This window comes from Passer montanus, unplaced genomic scaffold, assembly GCF_014805655.1.
Source record: "Passer montanus isolate IOZ18808 unplaced genomic scaffold, ASM1480565v1 scaffold19, whole genome shotgun sequence".
Taxonomy (NCBI): Eukaryota; Metazoa; Chordata; class Aves; order Passeriformes; family Passeridae; genus Passer; species Passer montanus.
In genome coordinates this window covers 978,336-1,000,594 of record NW_024366480.1, presented here as the reverse complement: position 1 = coordinate 1,000,594, position 22,259 = coordinate 978,336, and the positions used below count along the sequence as shown (strand labels likewise).

General features: G+C 38.2%; 1 protein-coding gene across 9 annotated transcripts in view; it reads left to right on the top strand.

Moving 5' to 3' along the window:
• Nucleotides 1-22,259, top strand: part of TRIQK (triple QxxK/R motif containing) — a 58,524-nt gene that overhangs the window by 17,005 nt on the left and 19,260 nt on the right. For 7 of the 9 annotated variants that reach the window (XM_039706324.1, XM_039706323.1, XM_039706327.1 and 4 more), the window contains 2 exons: nucleotides 1,849-1,920; nucleotides 2,442-2,522. In XM_039706324.1, the coding sequence (XP_039562258.1) occupies nucleotides 2,462-2,522 (61 nt within the window). In that variant the 5' untranslated portion in view covers nucleotides 1,849-1,920; nucleotides 2,442-2,461. Of the gene's footprint in view, nucleotides 1-1,848; nucleotides 1,921-2,180; nucleotides 2,221-2,441; nucleotides 2,523-22,259 lie in introns of all 9 variants that reach the window. The other 2 variants (XM_039706328.1, XM_039706330.1) reach the window with 1 other exon arrangement.

The following is a 22,259-nucleotide window of genomic DNA, read 5'->3' as shown; positions in this document are numbered from 1 at the left end:
ACTGGGCTCTGTGTGCCAATGTCTCCATGGGTTTCTCAGGCATTGCTATGTAACCATCAAAGCAGTGCAAATGAATGATGATTACTGCATCCCTTTGAAGAACAAAGAGGACTCGAGGTTCTAGATGCGAGAGTTGGTGACACTGAGCCACACAGGCAAACCCGAGTATCTCTATGGCTTATTTTAAGTCAAGAAATAATCTTTGCCCGTGTTTTCTTCTTCTGTTTTATTGGCATTGCTAAAACTGCAAACATCTTTCACAGCTGATGTTTTGTTATAAACCATTAATAGACTATGGAAATTGCAAAAGGCAAGTCAAAACAGTCTCTTAACAGTGGCATAAAAAAGCAAAGAGCTAGTTTTGCAGTGTAAAAATGTATCTGTTACCTCCTCAATTAGCTGAAATTTCAAATTGTACTTTTATTTTTCCATTCTAATTATTATGATGTGAATGTTATTAAATACAAGCCAGTCCTGTGAAGTATAATAGAAGGGGAAGGAAATGCAACCCAGTGAATTACAGTTCACTGCAACTGTATTTTACATAAAACAGGGAGTGTTCTCTGAATTGAACCAAAGTAATGTATGGAAAAATTAGAGTGCTATAATTGAATTATCAGTTCAGATTAAAAACTAGTGTCACTCTTCTCTACCTTGCTATTATTCCTGAATACATTTTAAAAAAGGTTGCTGACTTCGGAGCATCCCAGTTCATTTTATGCCATGTGTCCCACAAATGAAATTAAGGAGCCTGGATTTGTCACACTTGACATTAAATGCCCGTAATGCATATAGAACAGATAAATATAAAGTAATAAAGTTTATGGTTTTAAAATGCACCAATAGCTAGTGGGCATCATTCCTGCAGCTATGTTTTAAATCGTGTTTGAAGCTATGAAGAAAATAATGGGATGCTGGCAGTAGTGTTCAGCAGTGCCATGGCATGCTTTTTGGGTCGTGATTTGGCATCTCAGTGCCTTCCAGGGTTGCCGTTCCCAGAAAGCGTGCCTTGGCAGCAACCAGGGACTCTTGTCTTGCTGTAGCACAGCTGGTTGTGCCTAACAGAAAAGTACAGCTCTTGCAGATAACTCCATGGCCATATGTGCACAATCTGCTCATGGTTTGTGGCTACCCAGGATGATTCAGCCGAAGTTTGCCCTTGGCATGGTTCTCATCAGGGCCAGTTGGGAAAAGGCAGGGGTTGGCTGCTGTGCATCTTCTGTGCTTGAACAGTAAATCTGACACTTCTTGAAAACGTCAGACCTCTCATGAGTGCGGGTGTTTATGTTGGGACTCTTGTGTTGTAGAGGCGGTCAGATGGTGGGGCTTATCATCACTGTGGTGAGTCATGTCTTCAGCCCAGCTAAAAGGGTTCAATCCCAGTGTTTTGAGCAATAAGCATGACTGTAGCAGCCAGTTATTTCATAACCAGGGAAAAAGAGGTGAAATGAGTGTGTTTGTAGTATCTGCCACTTGAGAGGCAGCCCTTTGCGGGATGAATATAAAACCATAAGGTTTTGCATGTTAAAAGATACATGAGGAATTTACTAGAGCAGTGTTCAGATGGTGCTTGTTCAGTTACATGAATGGTGTGGAAGCACCAATATACCAGAAGGAACGTCTTTGTATGGATGATTATGCAGCTCCTTGTGCAGTCCTAGTGTCACCTCCTTGTGAGGGTGTGTGCAACATGACTGTGTAACATGAGAATCCCATTGAAGAGTCTGCATGGTTGTTACTTAAATGCAGTGAAGGTGATTTAAACTATCAATACTATGCCTGAGACGTGTAAAAATGCATACAGCCCCAGCTCTCAGTTTTTGTTTTCCATTTCCTATTCGTTCACAGATATCTAGAGCCCATGGAAGGAAAATAGGAGAGAGTGGAGTTGCTGTGTTCTAAGTATCTGCTCATCTGCAGGTGGGTTTCCTGAGCAATTTCACCTGTGGATGCACACAGCCTAGTCCTGCCTCTGACTCCTATGAGTGGTGTAAATGTATTTTCAATAATGGAAACAGCTCACAATTCTCCATTCATTCCCTGGTTTACTAAAGAAATAAATTATATAGGAATGTAATTGGTGGTACCAAATGCTGAATTACAGTGGTACCAAATGCTGAATTACAGTGCAATCAGTTTAAATCCTTTCTTTTTTTCTTTATTTTCATTCAAGCTAACAGGCATTCTGTAATGTTAATAACCCATGCAGTGGAGAAAAAGGTATGTTTAGAATGTATCTAATAGTCTTCAGAATAGTGATGATTAACTCCAGTGTCTCATTGTACTCTGGGAAGGCTTATGTCTTTGTGTATAATCATGTAAATGTTGCTTGTTACCATTTTTCTGACGTTATAAGCAATTGATTTTGTTAGTAATTTATTTAGGAATAATGTTGTGGTTTTTGTTTTTGGTTTCTTTGGTTTTTTTTCTTATACTGACAGTGATTTTTGGATTGAAAACAATGGGTAGAAAAGATGCCTCTACATCAAGGACTCCTGTTGACCAGTACAGGAAACAAATAGGTAAGAGTTTGAAAGAAAAGTTTGTGTGCTTAAAATAAAAACAAATTTTTATTTTTTTTTCCCAGCAAGGCCCACTAGTGTAACAAAACGTAGCATTCCTCTTCAAAAACTTCATTTTGTGTATGCTGTTGAGTAAGTCATTCAACTTTCTGCAGATAGTATTTTAAGTGACTTCAGATAAAGTATATGCTGTCTGTTTGGAAACAGTAGAGGGAATATTGCAGCTAAGTGGCTTCACAATGTTTCTGAAGTGTTGGAACTTTCCTGATTCTCCTGTTTGTCTCTAATTTCATATATGGGCATTTTTACCAAGATACTTTCCTCATTCATAACAATTTTTGATACACTGAATGTTACAGACCTTTGCATTGCATAACTGCATTTATTCTCACACTGATGGATATTTTAAACATGTTAATTTTTTTTCCTTGAGACTTTTTCTATCCTTGACTAATATTTATTTAGGTGACACGTATACAAAGTATGTACATGCACACATGTACCTTCACATACTCACATAGCGAATGCAAATCCCTCTTTCTTCGCTTAAATGCAAAGGTGAATTATTTTTGAAATCCATATATGAGGATTCTGTCTCTGTATGTTAAATAATATAAAGGAGTCACAGTATTTTGAAAGTTTATATTAGGTAACACGTATACAAAGTATGTACATGCACACATGTACCTTCACATAGATACTCACATAGCAAATGCAAATCCCTCTTTCTTTGCTTAAATGCAAAGGTAAATTATTTTTGAAATCCATATATGAAGATTCTGTCTCTGTATGTTAAATAATGTAAAGGAGTCATTGTATTTTGAAAGTTTATCTATAAAATGAAGTACCTTAATCTGTACACAGTTATTTAAGTAAATGACTTTGTTTTACAGTTGCTAAGCACACACATCTGATTAAATATGCAGAAAACAACAAATGTCTGCGGGGAAAAAAGGTTGTTTACTATGTTCATTCTGAAGGTGAAAGAGCTAGGGTTGTGGTGATGGTGTTCGTAGTAAATTCATTTTTTTTAGATGTGACACATTGCTCTTAAGTTGGCGAAAGCAAGTGTTAAAAAATAATAGGGAAGAATCTTATGCTGGCAGGCAAATAAACTATATAACTTAGGAGGTGCTTCTGTGATTGTAATACTCCTTAGAGGACAGAAAGCATGAATAGACTGTGCTCTGCCTTTTGTTCTGACAGTGGTTGTTTCAGCTCCTACTCTGGACATTCACTGATACTGCTATAGAGTTTGCCAATGGAAATCAGTTCTCTGAACTTAATGAATGTAAGAGGGGGAGTTTGAAAACATTTAATACGATTTTAGACTTACAGTTTTGCAGTTGTGTTTGAGTTTTATGTGTAACCATTTTAGGCTATGTCTTGGCCTGGTAGCTGAGCTTGGTGGAGTGAGCTTTCTAGTCTCATTATGCCATTAGGTGTATTATGGGACAAATAGGTGTATTATTGACAAATATAATCCAGTTTGCCCTAATGAATATAAAAGTGGTGTTGTTTTTTAGGTTTTGTTGTTTTTTTTTGTTTGGTGGTTTCTGTTTTTTTTTTTTTTTAGTCATTACTGCTTTATTTTTTGTTCTTATATAGTGTGTTGTTTTTTGGGTTTTGTTTTTTTTTGTTTGGTGGTTTCTGGTTGTTTTTTTTTTGGTCATTACTGCTTTATTTTTTGTTCTTACATAGTTTTGCATAACTGGTAATAATTCATCCATTTGTCACAGGATGGTTAAGGTTGACAGGGACCAGTGGAGGTCATCTCATCCATCTGCCCTGCTCAAGCAGGGCCACCTAGAGCTAGTTGCCCAGAACAGTATTCAAATGGTTTTTAAATATCTCCAAGGATAGGAATTCCACAACCTCTCTTCCTGTGTTTGACTATGGTCAAAGTAGAAGGTGATTTTTCTTTTGTTTTTCTGTGTGTGCCCATTGCTAGTCCTTTGACAGGGCACCACTGAGAAGAGCCTGGCTTTACACCAGGCTCTTTACACCCTCCCTTCAAGTATTTCTATCTACTGATGAAATCCTCTTTGAACCTACTCTTTTCTCCCAGGTAAGTTTTCTCAGATCTCTCAGTCTTTTGTCATAGCAGAGATGTCTAGGTTGTTCATTTTAACTCTTCTTCATTCTTCTTGGCCTGATTTCATTCAAGTACTTATTAGAAATTACACAGAATGAATTTTTTTTAAACAGTCATTCTTTAAGACTTAGATTTGACACTAAGGTACTTTTGCAGGGATGTTTTAGTGTGAAGCTGTTCAACAGATGATCCCTCAGAACACAGAGTGCCCTAATGCTCCAGGCTCAGTTGTTTTGTAGATGGACATTTGGTCACCCTTTCTAAGGTAGATTATGTCTAGAAACAGTAAGCAAAGTGAGGCTGCACAGGGCCTGTCTTTAAAAAAAATAATTCATCAAATGAATTTAAAGCTCAAAATCCATGCTTGGAGTGATTGCCGGCCTTTTTTTCCAGCCATTTGGTATCTATGGATTGTTGAAAACATTATGATGGATGCTGGCTGAACAGCTATCTCCTGCTGACTAATGGTGTAATGTTATTTTTTAGCTTAAAACTTAATGTTTTCTAGCCTTGCTGGATACAAGGTAACCAGATTGAAACATTTTTCATACCTTTTTTTGATGGAAAATGGCAGCCTTCAAGGAACAACATGTCACAAAGTCATATCAACTTCCAACACAATTTTCAGTTAGATGTTTAGTGGAGTAATTTGAAATAGAAGCAGATTTTTAATTTCATTTTGTTCCAAGCTTTCTGTTTTGTTCTGAGTTTCCATACGGCGTGCCACATGTTTGCCCTGTGCCATGGTTCAAGTTCATGTTGATTACTTCAGTTCAGCCGTTTGCCTTTTTCTCTTCTCCATGAGAGCGGGATCACTCGTATCGTGTTTGCCTCTGTGCCACTAGCAGTTGCTGTTTGCTTCAGTAGCATTTTCAGAGGATTCCCCCAGTACAGAGATTGATACTGTTCTTCCCTGACAGCTGGCTTTCAGCCATCTCTCCTGTCACCAGCCAAAATTTGTCTGTAGTGCCACTTAAGCTAGTGCTCCAGTATCTGACAGTGGCACTGCCTTCTCAGTGGGGCGCAGAGACAGTTACCAGACCAAACTGGCAATGGCTTTGTGAAGCCTAGCCCCAAGTGGACCAGGGACAGCCACAGCAACCTTTTCAAACTGGCTTTAGCTGTGCCTGGAGGAGGGAGGATGGCACCAAGGGATCTCTCCCTGTTCAAATCTCCATGAGCAGCCAAGGCTGTAGAAGAAACCATGAGGAAAAGTAATTTTAACACTTCTTGCTCATCTCTCACTCACAAACCCAAATATGTACCTGTAGTGCAGCAGCAAACAGGGAAGCTCTTTTGCAGAGCATTTCCTTCTCCCTGCTGCTGTTTGTGCTGCTGTGCTTAATTTGCTGGAATCTGAGGAAAGGTGTGAGGCAGTATGCATCCTTCTGCATTTATGCAGCTTTGCTCCACAAATGCTGTGAAAATAGCAACAGGTTTTTTACCATATTTGCTTTGTTTACTGTTATGTGTGCTTTAAGTTCCCAGAACAATTCCACATGTATATTTTCCATCCTTCTTCATCTGGTGTGTCGCTTGCTCAGCATGGAAGCTGCAGGATTTGTGGGTAGTGTTCATGACTTGTGTGATTGTGGGATCCTAAGCAGGCATACTGAGAGGATTATAGCATAACTAAAACCTGGTCTACAAATCAGGAATAGACATACTTTTGGCTCCCATTACTATTGTGTTGCTGTAGCATAATTTTTCATGAGGAGAGGTTGTTTGCCAATCATTCAACCTTCAATTTGTAGACTCAAAGGTCTGCCTATTGTCTGTTCTATATCTCCTGACTTGCCAGCTTGATCTTTTAGGAGCTGGAGCTTATATAGGCATAGCCTGGGGGTTCTTTGGAGCAAATAAGGCTTCTCACATCCCCCTGGGAAAGAGTAAAAGTTATGAATGAAAATATGTTCTCTTTTTGTTTTGGAAAGCACAAAGATCTACTCGTTTTGCAGTGACTTGGTGATGGAGGTGGTGCTCATTGCCATCACACATGTGGAGCCATGGGGCAGGGAAGGGGACTGGGTAGGAGTCCTGAGTCCTGCTGTGGCAGCACAGGAGTAGAGAGAGCAGTGACCACCTGAACTAGCAGATAAAACTTTGTAGGTAAAGCTGGGCCTTGTAGGGATGTAGGTACACAGTTTGTGGTATTTGGGAGTGGGGCTGCTGCCAGGCCTATCCGTAATGGGCTACAGCTCTGCAAAGCAGGTGAACAGCATTGAAAGCAATGAGACATGGAGTCCTGAGGTGCACTGACCAACCACCAAAGGGAACAGAAGGCACACAGGTACAGTGCATGTAAGGTGAAGAGTATAAAAGGTTGGGTTAAAGAACAGGAAGGGCAGATACTTGAAGCCTTCCAAAGTGATTTGATGTTGCTGTGTATGGGCAGATGCTTAAAGCCTTCTGAAATTGCCTGGTGGTCCTGTGTGATTGTCTCAACTGTGACATACGACATACATGGTGTGGAGACTGGTGACTTGTCCAGAAGAAAGTTGTCTCATCCTAGGGCTGAGGCTGTGATGTCACTGAGATAGAGAAGAGCTTGGGGACTAGTGGCAGCATGAACATTTCTGGGGCTCCCACCTCCAGCTACCAGCTGGGGCATGGACCTGTTGCCTTCTTGTCTCCAGAGAGAAGCCTTTCTTGTGGCAGATTGCCTTTTCTACCTACCCTACTGCTAAAAAGTTGTCTTTACCACCTCAACTCTTCTGTTTTGTGTTACTGTTTACTTTCTCTGTGTTTTTATGGACTTAGTGTACCTCTATCTTTCTTGTCCTGAGTAGTGCTGTTGTTTACTCAAAAAAAGCTGGCCACTATCAGCCTTCCTTTTCACATTAAAAAGAGTGAAAATATTATATTTTGATACTTTTATTTGAAATATGTTCCATACTTTGACATGAAATGTTGTTTTGGATCAGGAAATGCTTATTATCAGAATGAAAATTTGTGACATAATTTCTGAAGTAATAGGAACAGCAAAAAAATGTTAGGACTGAATTTGTACTGAAAATTTCAAAATGTCCCCGTTTCTCACCAAACAGCAATTCCTCTGTCTTTTGTCTGTTAAGAAAAGGCATGGAACCAGAAGGCAACACATACATCATTGAGATTGCTCTCCTCTGCCATAAGCAAAGATGTAGCAGGAGAGATGTCAACGGAATAAAAATTCTCCAGTCTATTTTTTTAACTAGTCATATTTTTTTCCCTTTTTCTAATGTCAGTTGCCTGTTTACTGTGTGAAAGGAAAGGAGGGGAAACAAATACTGACTACTCAGAAAGTTTTCTCCTACAGTTTATTTATATTGGAAAAAAAAAAAAAAACAACCAAAAATAGCAGTTCTGGTCTACCTTTTTTTGCATCTAGAACATTACATTTGCTGTCTTGAATTTTTCTAATAAAAATCTATTACTAAGCACATAATAAAGAGAAGTAGGGAAAAAAGCATTCCTTTTGCTATTATGTGTGACTGTTGGCAAGTTTTGGAATTTGAATTTTGTACTTCACAGTGATAGGCCATTGATACCATGTGTAGTTCCCTTTTTTTGGAAAGAGGTTTTATGAACAATTAATTTGGTGTCACAAAAAAATGAACTACATCCTTTGGTCAGTTAGTGCTGTTTTGATTTTAATGTTATGCCAGTGGAATCACTTTCTGGAAACTGAAGCAGGAGCAGCTGAGGAAAACACTGCTGTGAAGCAAAGCCTAGTCTGGCTATACTAATTTAATCCACATTTTGTGATGATTGGGATGTTTTTAAATATGTTCTGTGAAGACTGATGATGAATTTTAAGCACATGCAGCTTGTGATCACATATTTTGTAAGTCCAAAGCTGCAGAGCTGTGTTTTATTGCCTTGGCTGAAAGCATAGAAGGTGATGGAAGTTCTGGATATGTACTTACATATGTGGGGATATTATTTAGTTTTCATTTGTTGGGCAGACATAGACTCAGTCTGAGCAAGAGTGGGAGGGGTGGCTGCAGATCCAGAGGACTGTGGGAATATGTTCATACACCTTGAGGAGAAACTAAGGAGAAGGGTTGTGTATCTAAACCCTTGGCTCCCATCCCTTCTCCGCAGTAATAGATAGTTTCTTTGAGCTTGTTTGACTATACTGCTTTTACTATATGTTCATACTACACTTGTTTAGTACTCTTATACAGATGGAGGTTCATAGTCTGCTCTTATTTTAATCTCATCAACAATATCACTATTTCATTCAGTGGAGTTGCTACAAATTGGTATAGGTGTAAATGAGAGTGAAATTTGACATGTTTCCAGTTGCTGAACTGGCTTTCAGCATGGTGTTACTTCAAGAACTTTCAGTTCCTGTAAGGTATGCAGTGTCTACAGGGCTGTTGCAATGTTACATATTTGTGTTTGTACTTACTCTCACCTTCATTCAATTCTTCATGAATTGAATTCATTTATGTAATCAAAGTCAACTGATTTTCAAAGAGAAAAAACTCTTATAATCCTTTACAAAATACATAACATTTTCATTATAGACACATAAGCATGTATATATTACATTCAGAGGCAGAGCAGTTTAACATTTTTAGAAATTCTTTCACCAGGCTTTGAAAATCTTAGCTCATGTGTGAAAGCTGGACTTCAAAGTACTCTCTACAGTGTGAATATGTAAATCTAATTTCAAGCACCCTTTTCTAAAAAATTTCAGACATAATTTTTTGGTGTGTACATTTTCATCTCACATTCTCTGTGTGTGGTGCATTATATTTGCTTATATATTTGTAGGTGCTATTGCATTAATATAAATTCAAGGAGAGTTGGGCAGTGAACTACAAATTGGATTACCTCTCATTTCATCATAACAAAGCAGTGGAACAGACATGAGAATGGAATGCTTAGCACAGATGCATCTCTCTGGATGTGCTTGATAAATATTTAAGGTGAACATAATTCATAGTTGTAACTGCATTTCTTTAGCTACAATGCTATGAGAAGTAGCTCTGGGTTTTTTGGGTGCAGTTAAGTTTTGTCCAGCTGTTGTCCTACCATGGAAAGTGGTGGTCTCTGCTGCTCCTCCCCTGTCTGGACTAGCAGGAATGCAGGCAGCAAAGTCTGACAAGCATTGCAGGGGCAGTGGTCTAAGAAGAAACACATAAGAGTCACCTTGGATCAAGTCAAGAGGTTTAACTGAAAGGATTTTTGTATTTCATGCTGCAGGATGTGACCACATGCATTACATAGTCCATCAGGTATTGCACCTATTTATGGCCTTGAAAGAATGTGTTAGGTGTCCATGTTCAGGGAAAGCATGAGCGCAGAGTAGTCATGTGGCTTCTGCAGTGAATTGAATGTGATGAATCACATTAGTGATTGCTATCATGCAGTCCATTAATTGCGTGTTGTCATGGATTTCTGTAACTGGATTGGATTAATTTTTTTTATATGGAAGCTTTTGCTTGTATTTTGGAAGAAAATTAGGAACTGGCTATATTGTACTTTTCAAGATCTTGAACTATTTATGGCGTTGTCTGCTCAACTCTACATATTGCTTGCAGGCTTAAAGTGTTGGATAAGAAAAGAAGTTACAGGGCAGAAGGAGAATGGTCTTAGGAAGCTCAGATTGCTAGAATGAAAATAAGAAAAAGCATTTGCGTGATTTGAATTACAGTTACAGAAATCTATAACATCGTGTGACTAGCTTTTATTTGATGGTAAAGGCTGATTAAAATAAGCACTATTGAAAGTATTCAGACATTCAAAGTTATTTTGAGATTTTTCATTTTTTTAGTAGTTGAATCAGTACAGAAAAGCACCATGAAGTGAACGAAGAGCTCTACAATAAGTGGAATGTGGGAAAACAAATAATTTGCCCTGATTGAGCACTCTGGTTTCACTTAATAAATTTACAGATAATATAAGGCAAGTCACTAATCTGTTGCTTAGTTTTTGAAATACTTTACTTGAAATCTGGTCCTTGTCATTATCTCAGTTACATATATACCCTGTTCACTATGGGACCAGCTAACAGAATTTTGCTCAGCTAAGCTATTGATACTGTTCTAGAGTAACTCATAGAGTAAACAATAGTATTTTCAAGAATTTTGACTGCCTGTTAGATAGGCAGAGTGGGAAAGCCTGTTTTTTCGTTCATTTATTTTCTGTGAATATCTGATAATTATCAGCATATTTGCATTGTTGCTGTAAGATTTGTACCAAAACTGATATCCTCAGTTGCAATATTTGATTTTACATTAACTGAGTAACAATAATTTTAGAATACATAGGGAGTTTTTTGTTAGAAATAATTTCTTGTGATATTTTAACCGAATACCTGTGGGCCATTCATAAGCATTGGTGTTTGGATGATCTAGGGTGTGATAGGTAAGAGGATGTGACACAGATTGTCAGTAAATCACTTGCTTAGGTTCACCCTAGGTGATAGTCATGGGAAGATGGTAACTGCCTGGCAGATGTTGGGTGGCATTTATGATGCGATGTTTGTGCATTCAGTTCCTAGTGGAGAAGTGTTGAAAAACATCATTATTTGTTGGCAGTCAAAACAGAGAGGAGCTGGATAATGAACTAGCATATGGAGTGAAAGAGTGTCTCAGCGTTAGGCATAGTCTCTTCAGCTCAAGGTTACAGCATACTGGTAAGAGTGCTGCTCAGATTTACTGAAGCTGTGTTGGGTAGGTCTGAGCTCACACTGTGCATTAAACTCTTCAGCTTTGGGCCTCTTGAGTGCAGTCCTTGAGTTGACCTGTCTCTTATCAGCACTAATTAACCTGGCCATGAGGCTGTGTACTGTGACAATGCATCTCCTGCTTGCACCTTACCAGAGTCTGCAGCTGTCAGTTTAGACCTGGCCTGAGGGACCTGCAGTTGCTGTGAACTGAAGAGCAGGGAGAAGTTTTACGTTAAAGTAGAATGTAAATGGGGCCTTTTGCAGGCACTGAGTGGAGATGTGTAAGAATAATCTCTACAGGCTTCTGTTCTAACAGGTGAATGGTGAGTTTGGGTGATGATTCCTGTCTGCACTTGTAGGTTAAGCAAGAATTTGTACTGCTTTCTGGCACAGAGGTCAAATAACCCTGATAGTACTGTTAAACTCTTTTATCCCTAAAACAGAGTGGCTGCATGCACACTGCTTATGGAAAATTGCTCCAGGCAATTTTCAGTTCCTTCTTAACCCATAGGTAGGAATTACTTGGGAGAGAGTGACAGTGGGCAGTGTGTCAAAGACTGTTGTAACAATTGGAGTGAGCATACCCTTTAATTCCAGTTCTGTTCACGTTGTCTAATATATTGGTGCACCTGCAACCTGATATTCAGAGGGTACAGTTCAACATTACAAAGTGGTCTTTAACAACGCCTACCCCTCTCCTTTGTTCCTGCCACCATGTCACCATGTATAGTATACCATCCTCTGGGGTGGCAAAGCTGTTCATATGCCATTTTGATCCAGCTTGAAGTGAAACATGTGCTGAGCAGTTTGTGAGTTGAGTGAACTCCCTGATCTGCTTTGTCATCTGGCTGCTTGCACCAGCTAATACACAGCAAAGCCAGGACAGCACTCTGCAGGAACTGGTGTGGCAAAACTCAGGCCAGCAAGTGCCATGAGCCAGTATTGCTGCTGAACACTTTGCAAAGCTGAGCCACGTGTCAGCTGAGTTTAGGAAGAGTTGTTACTCCATATAACATGCAGATTGATTTGTGCCCTCTGTTAATTTCCCGCAGTTTCTCAGAATCAGTTTTGATCTCAATCCCGTGGCCTCTGTAGGTCAGATCAGGCCTAGAGGTTGTGTTACTTTATGAATAATAACTGCAATAGTTTAAATCCATGTATTTTTAGAGGTATTTTACACTGTCTTCAGTGAGCAATGATACTGCCTTTCCTGTGTGTGGAAGGCATAACAAAACCTGAATGCAGTCCTGTTTCTGGCACAGCCTTTTCCATAACGTTCAGGTATAGTGCAGTGGTGTTTTGCCTACTGAAGAGCGGAAAGAAGTGGAGTGAAATGGCAATCCCCAGCTAGTGGGGTTGTCTCTGAAGAAATACTTTTACAGAAAAGATCGGCTCCTGTCCTCTCTGCCTTTTCTGGAATAGATGAGGACTGTGCAAACTAGAATGCACAGAGAGAAACATTGAATAAATTGCAAATCAAATAGAACTGAAGGTACAATCCTTAACATACTTCATAGTGTGAAGTGTCTCAGAAAATCCACCTGTTAAGTACAATACCAGATGGAAAAGATTGGTAGAGTTACAAGACTCATGTCTGTGATACAGGAAGCTCTGTGTGTCTTGATAGGCAGCTTGGAAAACCACAGATCTTGTAGCATATATACTCCATGAAAGAGCTTCTATCCAAATGCTTTAATGGAAGAAAGAAATATCACCCATGTTTGTGTAGAGAAAATTATCAAATTCTAATGAGTAATCATCATGAAAAGGACAAAGAGGGAAATGCTTTCATGTATTCCTCAGAGAGAGAGAATAAAGCATTTTGGCTCTTACAAAAACAGAAAAAATGTATCCCACAGAGGGTTGTCTTCCTCATCTTGTTTCTGTCACAGATGAAAAAAGAGAAATTAAAAGTATAGTTTAGTGTTAAATTTTTTTTTTTGCTTTATTCAGCTACCTTTCAGGTAATTTTTAGTCTGCAGAGAAACACTTCCTACAGTCAAGAGACCATGAGTAGGAAGGTTGGATTTTCTCGTGGTGGAAATTTGGGACAGGTATCACACTACTGAATTTAGCACTTATTTCAGATGCTTATCCTTGTTACTGGGAGCAAAATCCAATCCAGAAGTGTGAAGATAAAATGAGAAACATTTCAGTGCTGGAAAAGCTAATTATGTTTCTTCACCATTTGTTGTTTATGGCCAAAACGGTATCAAAAGATACATTGATGACCAGCTAGTTCACAACTAGTGATATCAATTAATTGGCTGGAAATCTTAGTGGAAAGTTTCCCTTGCTCCTAGTGATTCCTCATGGTTATGAAAAAAGTGTACTTTATCCTTGTATGTATTTAAAGTAATGATAAAAAATATTGAAGCTATTAAATAGGGTCCTGGGGACAGTGAGTGTGAAGTACTGAGTACTGATTTGCTCACCTGTGTTTAAGAACGATGATTTGGATGTGAAAGAAATGCTGAAAGAACTACTAGGGAAGACCAAGAAGAGCCTTGTTTAACACAGCTAAACACAAATTAAGACAAATATGGTTCCTTTTGGAACTCCCCGAGTAAACACATGGAAAAGACACAGTCCATATATATCCAGTCCATAACTGTATAAATTGTTCATAAAGAAACATAACAGGAAACAGAAGGCAGTTTCTTAACAGTAGGAGATTGAGCTTCTTGGGTAATGTCCTATTGGTAGGCTAAAGCAAAAAAAAAAAAAAAAAAAAACCACCAAAAAAAACCCCCAAAAACAAACCAACCAAAAAAAGCTCCCCAAAAAACCCCAAACTGAAAGCTCTAACTTGTTTTCCAACTGATCATTTTCTATGATCAGTTTTAAAGAAAACAGCATGCTACATGTGCCTTCTCTAGCAAAGCACTGGAATTCGGTAGTTCACCAAGTCCTTCCTAGTCATATGTTCCATATGGACAAAGTTTCACTGTGAAGTGGAGCAGCTTTCATGGGTATTTATAGCAAGAGAATGCATTTGGAAGGATTACCATAACTTTCTAACTGAAGTTTCACTTGTGGAAAAATTAATACTGAAAATCAAGATTTCAGGAGAGCTGACAAAAACATCTTGAATTTTACTGGCTTCTTTCTTTTTTCTTTTTTTTTTTTTTTTTTGAGAGAGAGAGAGAACATGTAATTCATGCTGAAAGGAGAGAGATAAGGGAGAAGGAACACATTTTGATCATAACACTAAACTTTGTTTTTAGTGCCTGTGCTCTCAACACTGTGGTGAAGCTATCACAATATTTCTACAGCATCATTTTTTTCTGTTTGTTTTGGGGACTTTTTAATAAATTGTTGAGTGTGCATTTGGTGCTGCTGCACTTTTTGTTCTTTATATTACAGAAGTGCAGTACCTAACAGTCTGGTAGTAAGTATAGTGTGCAGTTTATCAGAGGATCCCCAGTTGTACATCTTAGACAGGACTTTCCTATGTTACCCATTGGTCCTAGCTGTTCCAGCATGTCCCAATGGCAGGATGTGACACGGACATTTTGTCATCAAAAAATCTCAGTAGGAAACTGAGGAGCTCATACCACATACTTCTAGCAATTAGCTCATCTCCAGGGAGTGACAGAAAAGAAAAACACATAGTGTCTGTAAATTGACAAGGAATCTAGGAACATATTTTATTTAGTAAGTAAAAAGGAAGATTTTCAAACAGTTTACAGCAGGTGCCAAACGTGGTGGCATAAGGGCATGGTAAAGTGTTCTATCTGCACTGCATACATCACTGACTGAGGTGCTTTGTTTGGGTGGAGTTTTCTTTCTTCATCTATTTATTTATTACACAGCATATCAAACCCAGTAATTTGCCAAGTATTATTTTAACTTAGTCTATCACATTTTGAAAGAAATTCATGCAGGTGCGCAGCAGTTACTGGAATCTTCCCCACAGAATTGCTCAGATCTTAGAAGTATGGGGGACATTGGAAGAGCTCTGTTCTCAGTAAATCTTGGAACAGGTTGATATATTGGCTAGACTGGGTTATAGCACAGTGAACACCTGGAGTGGAAAGTGATGAAGGCACATGTATTTCTGGGGACTGTTGGTCACTAACATATCACGCTGGTGTGTCAACTAGGGCTGCCATTTGAACAGTGTTTGAACTCAAATGTTGTAGTAATACTGTTTTAATAATTTAGTGTTGTCTATTCTGCATTTGCAAAACACCCTTTGCTAAATTCTTAGAACTGACATAGTGAGATTCAGTGGCTTTTTTTTGGCTCTAGGAAAAGCATGTCTGTCACAAGGACCGTGTTGTTACTGGAAGTGACATTGTGTCTCTTTTCTTCTGAAGAATGGAGCTGTTGAAAAATGGGCCATAGTGAGGGTGTGTGGCTTTTTTGTTGTTGTTGTTCTGTGTTCTTGTATCTACATATCTGTCTATCTGCAAAATGAGACATTCAGAGAAACATTTCATTCCAAATGTGAGACAGACCTCTAGGTTGCAAGGAACTGAAAAATTACTTTGAAAAAGAAATATATTGAATATTTTTCACTCTGCATGTTATGTATAATAAAGGTGTCCTTTCTGGTGTGTTTAAAGAACAGAAGCAGGCAGATTGAGGAATGTCAATAGAGGACCATTCAGAGAGTTTACAAATAAACTCTCATCTGCACAGATCAGTGCCTGTCCTGTCTGCTGGGAGCCCACCTGGGGGACAGGGGTTCCTCTGTGCTGATGGTTTCCATCAGGACTCTCTCACAGGAGCTGAACTAACACCAGGTCACTGGCCACCTAATGATGCATGGCTGATGTTCTGTGTCTTGTGTCACATGCTGGAGCACATTAGGAGCCTCTAGACTGAGGGACTTCATCAAGGGAATGCAGGGGGTTGCACATAGGACCTTTGTGATCAGAGCAATGTCCACATACAGTTTGTGAGGAACAAAGCATAGCTAAAAGTTAGTTTTCTGTTTAATTCTTTTTAATTTTGTATGCTTTTAATTCCAGAAACTGAAATTGCTTTGTCCATGGATTTATAAATATTTAACACACATTTTTAATGAATAAGAAATTGAATTTAAGGGTCAGTAGCAGATTCAGTTACTTTTTCAGGTACTTGTTTAATTATTTCTCATTATATTTGTAAATGTAATTTTAAAATCTTTAAAAATAAATTAATAGAGGCCATCAGAGAATCATCTCCAATAGATAATATTCATGAGTGTTTTTTACTTCTATTACAACATTAGGATCTCAAGAGTTTTTTATGAGTACCAAAGTCTTGCAAGGAAAAGAGATTTCCCAAGGTCATACAGTAATTTTATGAAAGATTCAGGAAGAAAAGACAGCTCCATGCTTTATCTGATCTCATCAAATAGTTTTCCAGACTGTAGAATTTTTTCCTAAACATCTTTCCATCTTTTGTATGTTTCCTTCAAGAGACATCATACTTAAAAGATCATCCTTTGGAATAAAGATAAAAAAAGGTACTGGGAATACTAAAAAAAGGTACTGGGAGCAACCATTGATTCTTTGACTAAATTACCCTAATACATGTCTTTTGCTATTTAAATAATTTATAATAAATATAGTGATGTTCAAAGTAAGGCTATTACTGAAACCAACTGATTTTATTCATTAAAATATCAGCAGAACAGTGATCCTGATGCAAATAGTGAAATAAAATCAAAAGGTCTCAGATAAAATCATTACCATCACTCTGATGTCAGTTATTGGGAAAAAATGAAACATATAAGTTACTTGACAAGTAAAGAGAAGGTTTGAAGTAAAGCCTAGCTATTCTTCACTGTGTATTTTAGATTGCAGTATTTGTGAAGGATTCCAGACATTCACCTGTCAGGCAGTAAGTCCAGTCCCAAAGTTAGGAGTAAGATGCCATTGTTTTGCTATACACACACATGTAGTTCCTTTTCTGTGAACTTTCAGAAAGGGAAGAGGATGGAGTTGAAGATCTGAAAAATTAAACTTAAAAGCTAGCCAGGCTTCTCTATTCTATTATCTTAACACCCACCTCATCACTGACAGAAGCCTGGTTGGTTCTTGAAGGTAAAATTCTGTCTCCTAATATGCCTTCAAGACATTATTACACCTTTAGTTCTCAGGTCTATAAACCATTATTCTGGATGCTCATAAATATGCATTTTCTTTACACTTTAAGTAAGCTGCTATTGCTGTCATTCACTTTTAGTTAAGACCTGTCAGGTGGTGTTTCTGTTGAAGGAAATAAGTTTAAATTACAGGTGAACTGAAGATATGTAGTTCTTAGGCATGCTAAAATCATGGGTGAGTTGTAGAGATTATTCCTCACAAGTAATTTTGGGATCCCAAGGGATAATGGTGATGTGTACAAGAGATGTTCCCTTCTTAGCTAATTCCATTAAAAGCTTCTGATTTCTGCATTGCTGGAGTGAGACTCCAAAAATCTGCTTTTCTGTCTTGCATAATCACTTTCACAGTATCCTGTAACATCCACCTCTGCTACTACTGTCAGTGCATTGACTCTTGGAGTGACAGTGATATGTAGGTCTGACAAGGCATCCTTTGCAATGTGCTGCATTGAAGTAAGAACTGCAAATGCTGTCAATTTGGAAACCTTTTCCTGAGGCAGAATTAATAAATTACACCTTGTATTTTGGGATGGCTTTGTTATATACAACTGGTCCAGAATGATATGACTTACTAGTAAGAAATTAATCTCTGCATCTTGGCAGAGAGCATTCTATTTATTTTCAATTCTGATAAAAGCATTATCCACTGGATAGTTAAGGTATTCAGGATCACAGTTTTGCCATTCTTACAGTGTCTGTCTTCTTGCAGGTCTCCTTACACAGATTTTTCTTCCTTTCACTTTCCAAGCATGGTTGTGATTATTCATAGCCTATCCCGCTCAGCTCTTGCAGGTCTTCTGCTCCTAGATGAACAACATGAATCCCATCCCTTGTGCTAAAGCCATAAATTTAGTCTGTCCCCCACAAGTTCTAGCTCCAGTCCAGGCTTTGTTTGGTTCAGACCTGGGAAGATTTTCTTTAGCAAGTTGTGACCAGTGGTGAATTAATGTAAACTTGGCAGCAAAGTCTCAGGTTAATGTTTAAAGAAATTTCTGCTCAACAAAGCAATTGTTACAGAGAAGTGGCCTTAGCTCCTCCTGAGCTGTACTGTCTCTGGTGCTCTGTCCCTGGTTCATCATGTGACTTCGTTAATCTTTGTTTACTGCAAGGCTTTGTTTGTTTCTCATAAAATCAGACACATGCTTTAATACTGTTCAAATAGTGCCATCCTATTGTGTGTGAGAACAGAAAACTGAAGCTGATAGAAACAGATGTGATATTTGCAGTGAAAGTCCTCTATTATGTTTCATATGGCCTCATCTGTTCCCTGAGTTGCTCAGGTTTTCTGTGCCACCTCCAAGGCCTCTCTGTTCCTATTAGGAAAAAGAGGCTGTGGGTGACAGATTGTGTCATTCCCTTCCTGGACTAGTTGTCACCATCCCTCCTTTAAGCAAAGCCCCACAACAGAAAGGTTGGTGAGGTGTTGTTGCAGATGCCTGTGGCTCCTTGGAAGGTGCTTATGGAGAAGCATTAGACATGGGAGAAAGGATGACTCCAGGTTCCTGTGGTGCCACAGTCCCACATGGCACAGTCCCTGTGTGATGCCCCAGGGACTGGCACCAGTCACCTAATAAGGTTGGACATGTCAGGTAGTGTGATGTCACCTACAGCAGAGAGACAGCCTCCTCTCCTGAAACACCAGTGACTCTTTATCTAAAAGGTTTAATAGTGTTGCTGCAGTACTTGGTGATATCATTCTTATTCAGCAACCATTTTTGGGAATGATTTAGTAGTGTTGTCTGGCAGTAGCACGATGTACACCAGAGTAATTAGGAAGAAGTTTAAAATTACTGTTATTGAAGAAATTCTTCAGGCAGTGGTTGGTTTGTCCTGCTTAATGCCAGAGATGTGGTCTGGAAGAATTTCTTGACAGTTCAGATGGACCAAGGCTGCTGGACAGATTTTCTTCAGTGAGGAATGAAGGAAGGTGACATCCTTTTGACCAGGATCCTTTTGATCCTGGTGCTAGAATCATATACAAGTATGTTGAATTTTTTCCTAAAAACATAACCCAGCGAGTATCTGACTTCTCCTTTATTGATTTAGTGATTTTAGTTGCTCCTGTTCTGTTCAAGGTCAAAAGGCAGTAATTAATATAAGACAATGGTAGAAATTTCTGTAGTTGCAGAGATAAGAAGAGCAGAGAAGATATTTTGTGGAACATCTGTTACAAGGATATGCTTAATTGTGGGCAACTGAATAGGGTGACTTGGTTATCAGTGTCTATATTTTCCTTTGTTGTCTTTAAGTGCTCTCAATAGAGAACTATTAGTAGTATTTTCTTACTTTCCTGCCTAAGCACAAGCCAGTATTTGTTGGAGCTAACCTCTGCTAATTATAAAGCAAACATCACAGTAACAAGCAGACAGATGGAACATATAATATTCATAAATTATTGATTGCAGCTTCCTCATCCTTCACAGTAAGCTCTTCGAGATAGGGACAGTTTCTTGTAAGGATCCACAGTCCAACAAGGAGATCAGCAACAGCCAATGTGTTTTGGCTATTTTCAGTTCAATTTTCTTCTCTGATAGAGTAGCAAACTTAGCATTGATGGGGAAGAGGTGCCATTTACCTTGACATTGTATTTTGGTAAACAATATATGATTAAGCTGCTGCAAGATGGTACCAAACTGATAGGAGAGCTGTTCTCAGTAGTTACTAGTAGATCCAGGGTGGCCTGGACCCAGTATTTTAATTGGCAGTGGGATGATGAATTTAGTCTGTGAATTATACCAGTATGAGAGGCAAATTCAAACTAAATTTGAGAAATCAGGGAAATGGCCTGGAAAAATAGAATAAAATACAACAGAAGAAGGGCAAGTTTCTTAACTGTGCCATAAATATTCAACCTACAAACTGAGTAAGTGTAAGAAATTACACTTATTGCTTATGCAATAATCTTGGAGAAAAGGTTTATAACAATGAGCAGAGTCACAGGCAGAATGTTTGAATGTGTAAGGAAAGTATTTACATAAAAGATACCAATAAGATCTGTTTCCACTTTTGGGGGGATATATCACATTCCTCTGTTTGCAGCCCACCATTAATAGAATCAGTGTAAGCCAATTGCAGCTGGGTGCAGCCTGAAACAGAGGCAGAAAGACTCATTGCATTCTGTGTGTCTCTCCTACCATGCCTTACACTACCTTTTTCACACCTCTTATCATCAAAGAAATTGTACAATAGTTTCTGGTCCCCAAAAATAATCTCATCAAATGTTTGATGAAAATGTGGCTTTTAGTTGCATTGATAGTGAATACTTCAGAGAATCATAGAAGAGTTTGTGTTGGAAAGAGCCTCATCTTGTTCCATCCCCTGCCATGGGCAGTGACACATCTCACCAGATGAGGTTACTCAGTGCTCTATCTGACCTGACCTTAGACACTTGCAGGGATGGGGTATCCACAGCTTCTGTGGGCAGCCTTTTCCAGCTTCACCACCCTCACAACACAGAATTTTTTTTCTAATATCTAATCTAAGCCTACTCTCTTTCAATTTGGGGCCATTCTCTCTTGTTACTATATGCTCTTGTAAATAGTCTCTGCAGTAGTAGTTTTGGTTTGCTTTTTTCATTTTCAGAATTTATACTAAAATGTGGTTGTTTATATGAAAGTGTAACTGCAAGCAGTTGTTCCATAGCAAAGTTGTACAAATGTACTCAAAACAACATGTACAAAGTAATGTATGTATATATTATGTAGGTGGAGAAGAAATAAGCTAAATACCCACCCAGTTATCTGTTTCAAATTAATTGTGTTAATTTATTTTTAAGAAAGGTATTTAATGTTTTCATAGTTGTCTGTTTGAGTAGGAAATGTTAACAAGATTGTTGGAATGGTTAATTGAAGAGCTGCCATGCTGTGTGTGGAGGCTCCTTTTACATGGAGCCAGTACTGTTTAATGGCTGTAGGTGTGCACCTGTTGGACTTAAGCACAGGATTGCAACAGATAGTTTAGCCCTGAAGGGCATTAAAAAGGACTGCCTGTCAAATAGTAGCAGTAACCATCGATATTTTTAGTGCTGTTCTTCAGATCTTTCATGATAGTCTTACAGTTAATTGAGTATATTCTACGGGTATTGAAAACAAATTTCCTGAATAATTAGCTGATTTATTGTTTTTATTTGTTTTTCTGTACATTATTAATAATTGGTTTCCTGAATTTATTTTCTTAAATAGTTATATAGATTTTTAAAGTATTCCTTAAGTATCAGAAAAGGTGCTAATTTAAATATGCTCTTAATTACTTCTTACAATCAAAATATGGCTAATACGAATTTTAAATGTAAACAATTTTTTTTTAATGAAACACTGCTTTTCATGGCAACTTATAGAAAATTTGAGGGATTTTCTGCTTCCAGTCAGAATATTATATTTAACAAATATTACCAGGCTTCTGGTTTGGAATCAGGGAAAGATAGCAATAATTAAATGGGTATATTTTGATGTACTTAAGAATGCATTATATTTTGGGGTTTTTAAATCTTGCATGCAGCATAAAATGAAGTTATTCATTTTAATGTGTCCTTCTTGTTGGCTTAAAGCTGAAATATAGTTGCTTGAAAATTAATTTACCCCTCATGAATGACTGGTTGGATTATCTTTGTAGCATTGAATGTCAACCCTGAGCTCAGAGCACATTGTGTCTACGGTAAAAAGTTGTCCCTGAGCACTTAATGTTGTGTTAAATGATGATGTGTCCTTTGCAAATGTATTATTAGTGTCAAGCTGTTCCTTCTCTCAAGACTGAAAAATGGTCAGTGATTTGAGCTGCCATTAAACCTGAATAAAATAGAGAGGCTGTGGGGGGTTTTCATGCCTTTTCTCAGTACAGACACACTCTTGTGTAGGTATAAGACATATAAAAATCTTTCTG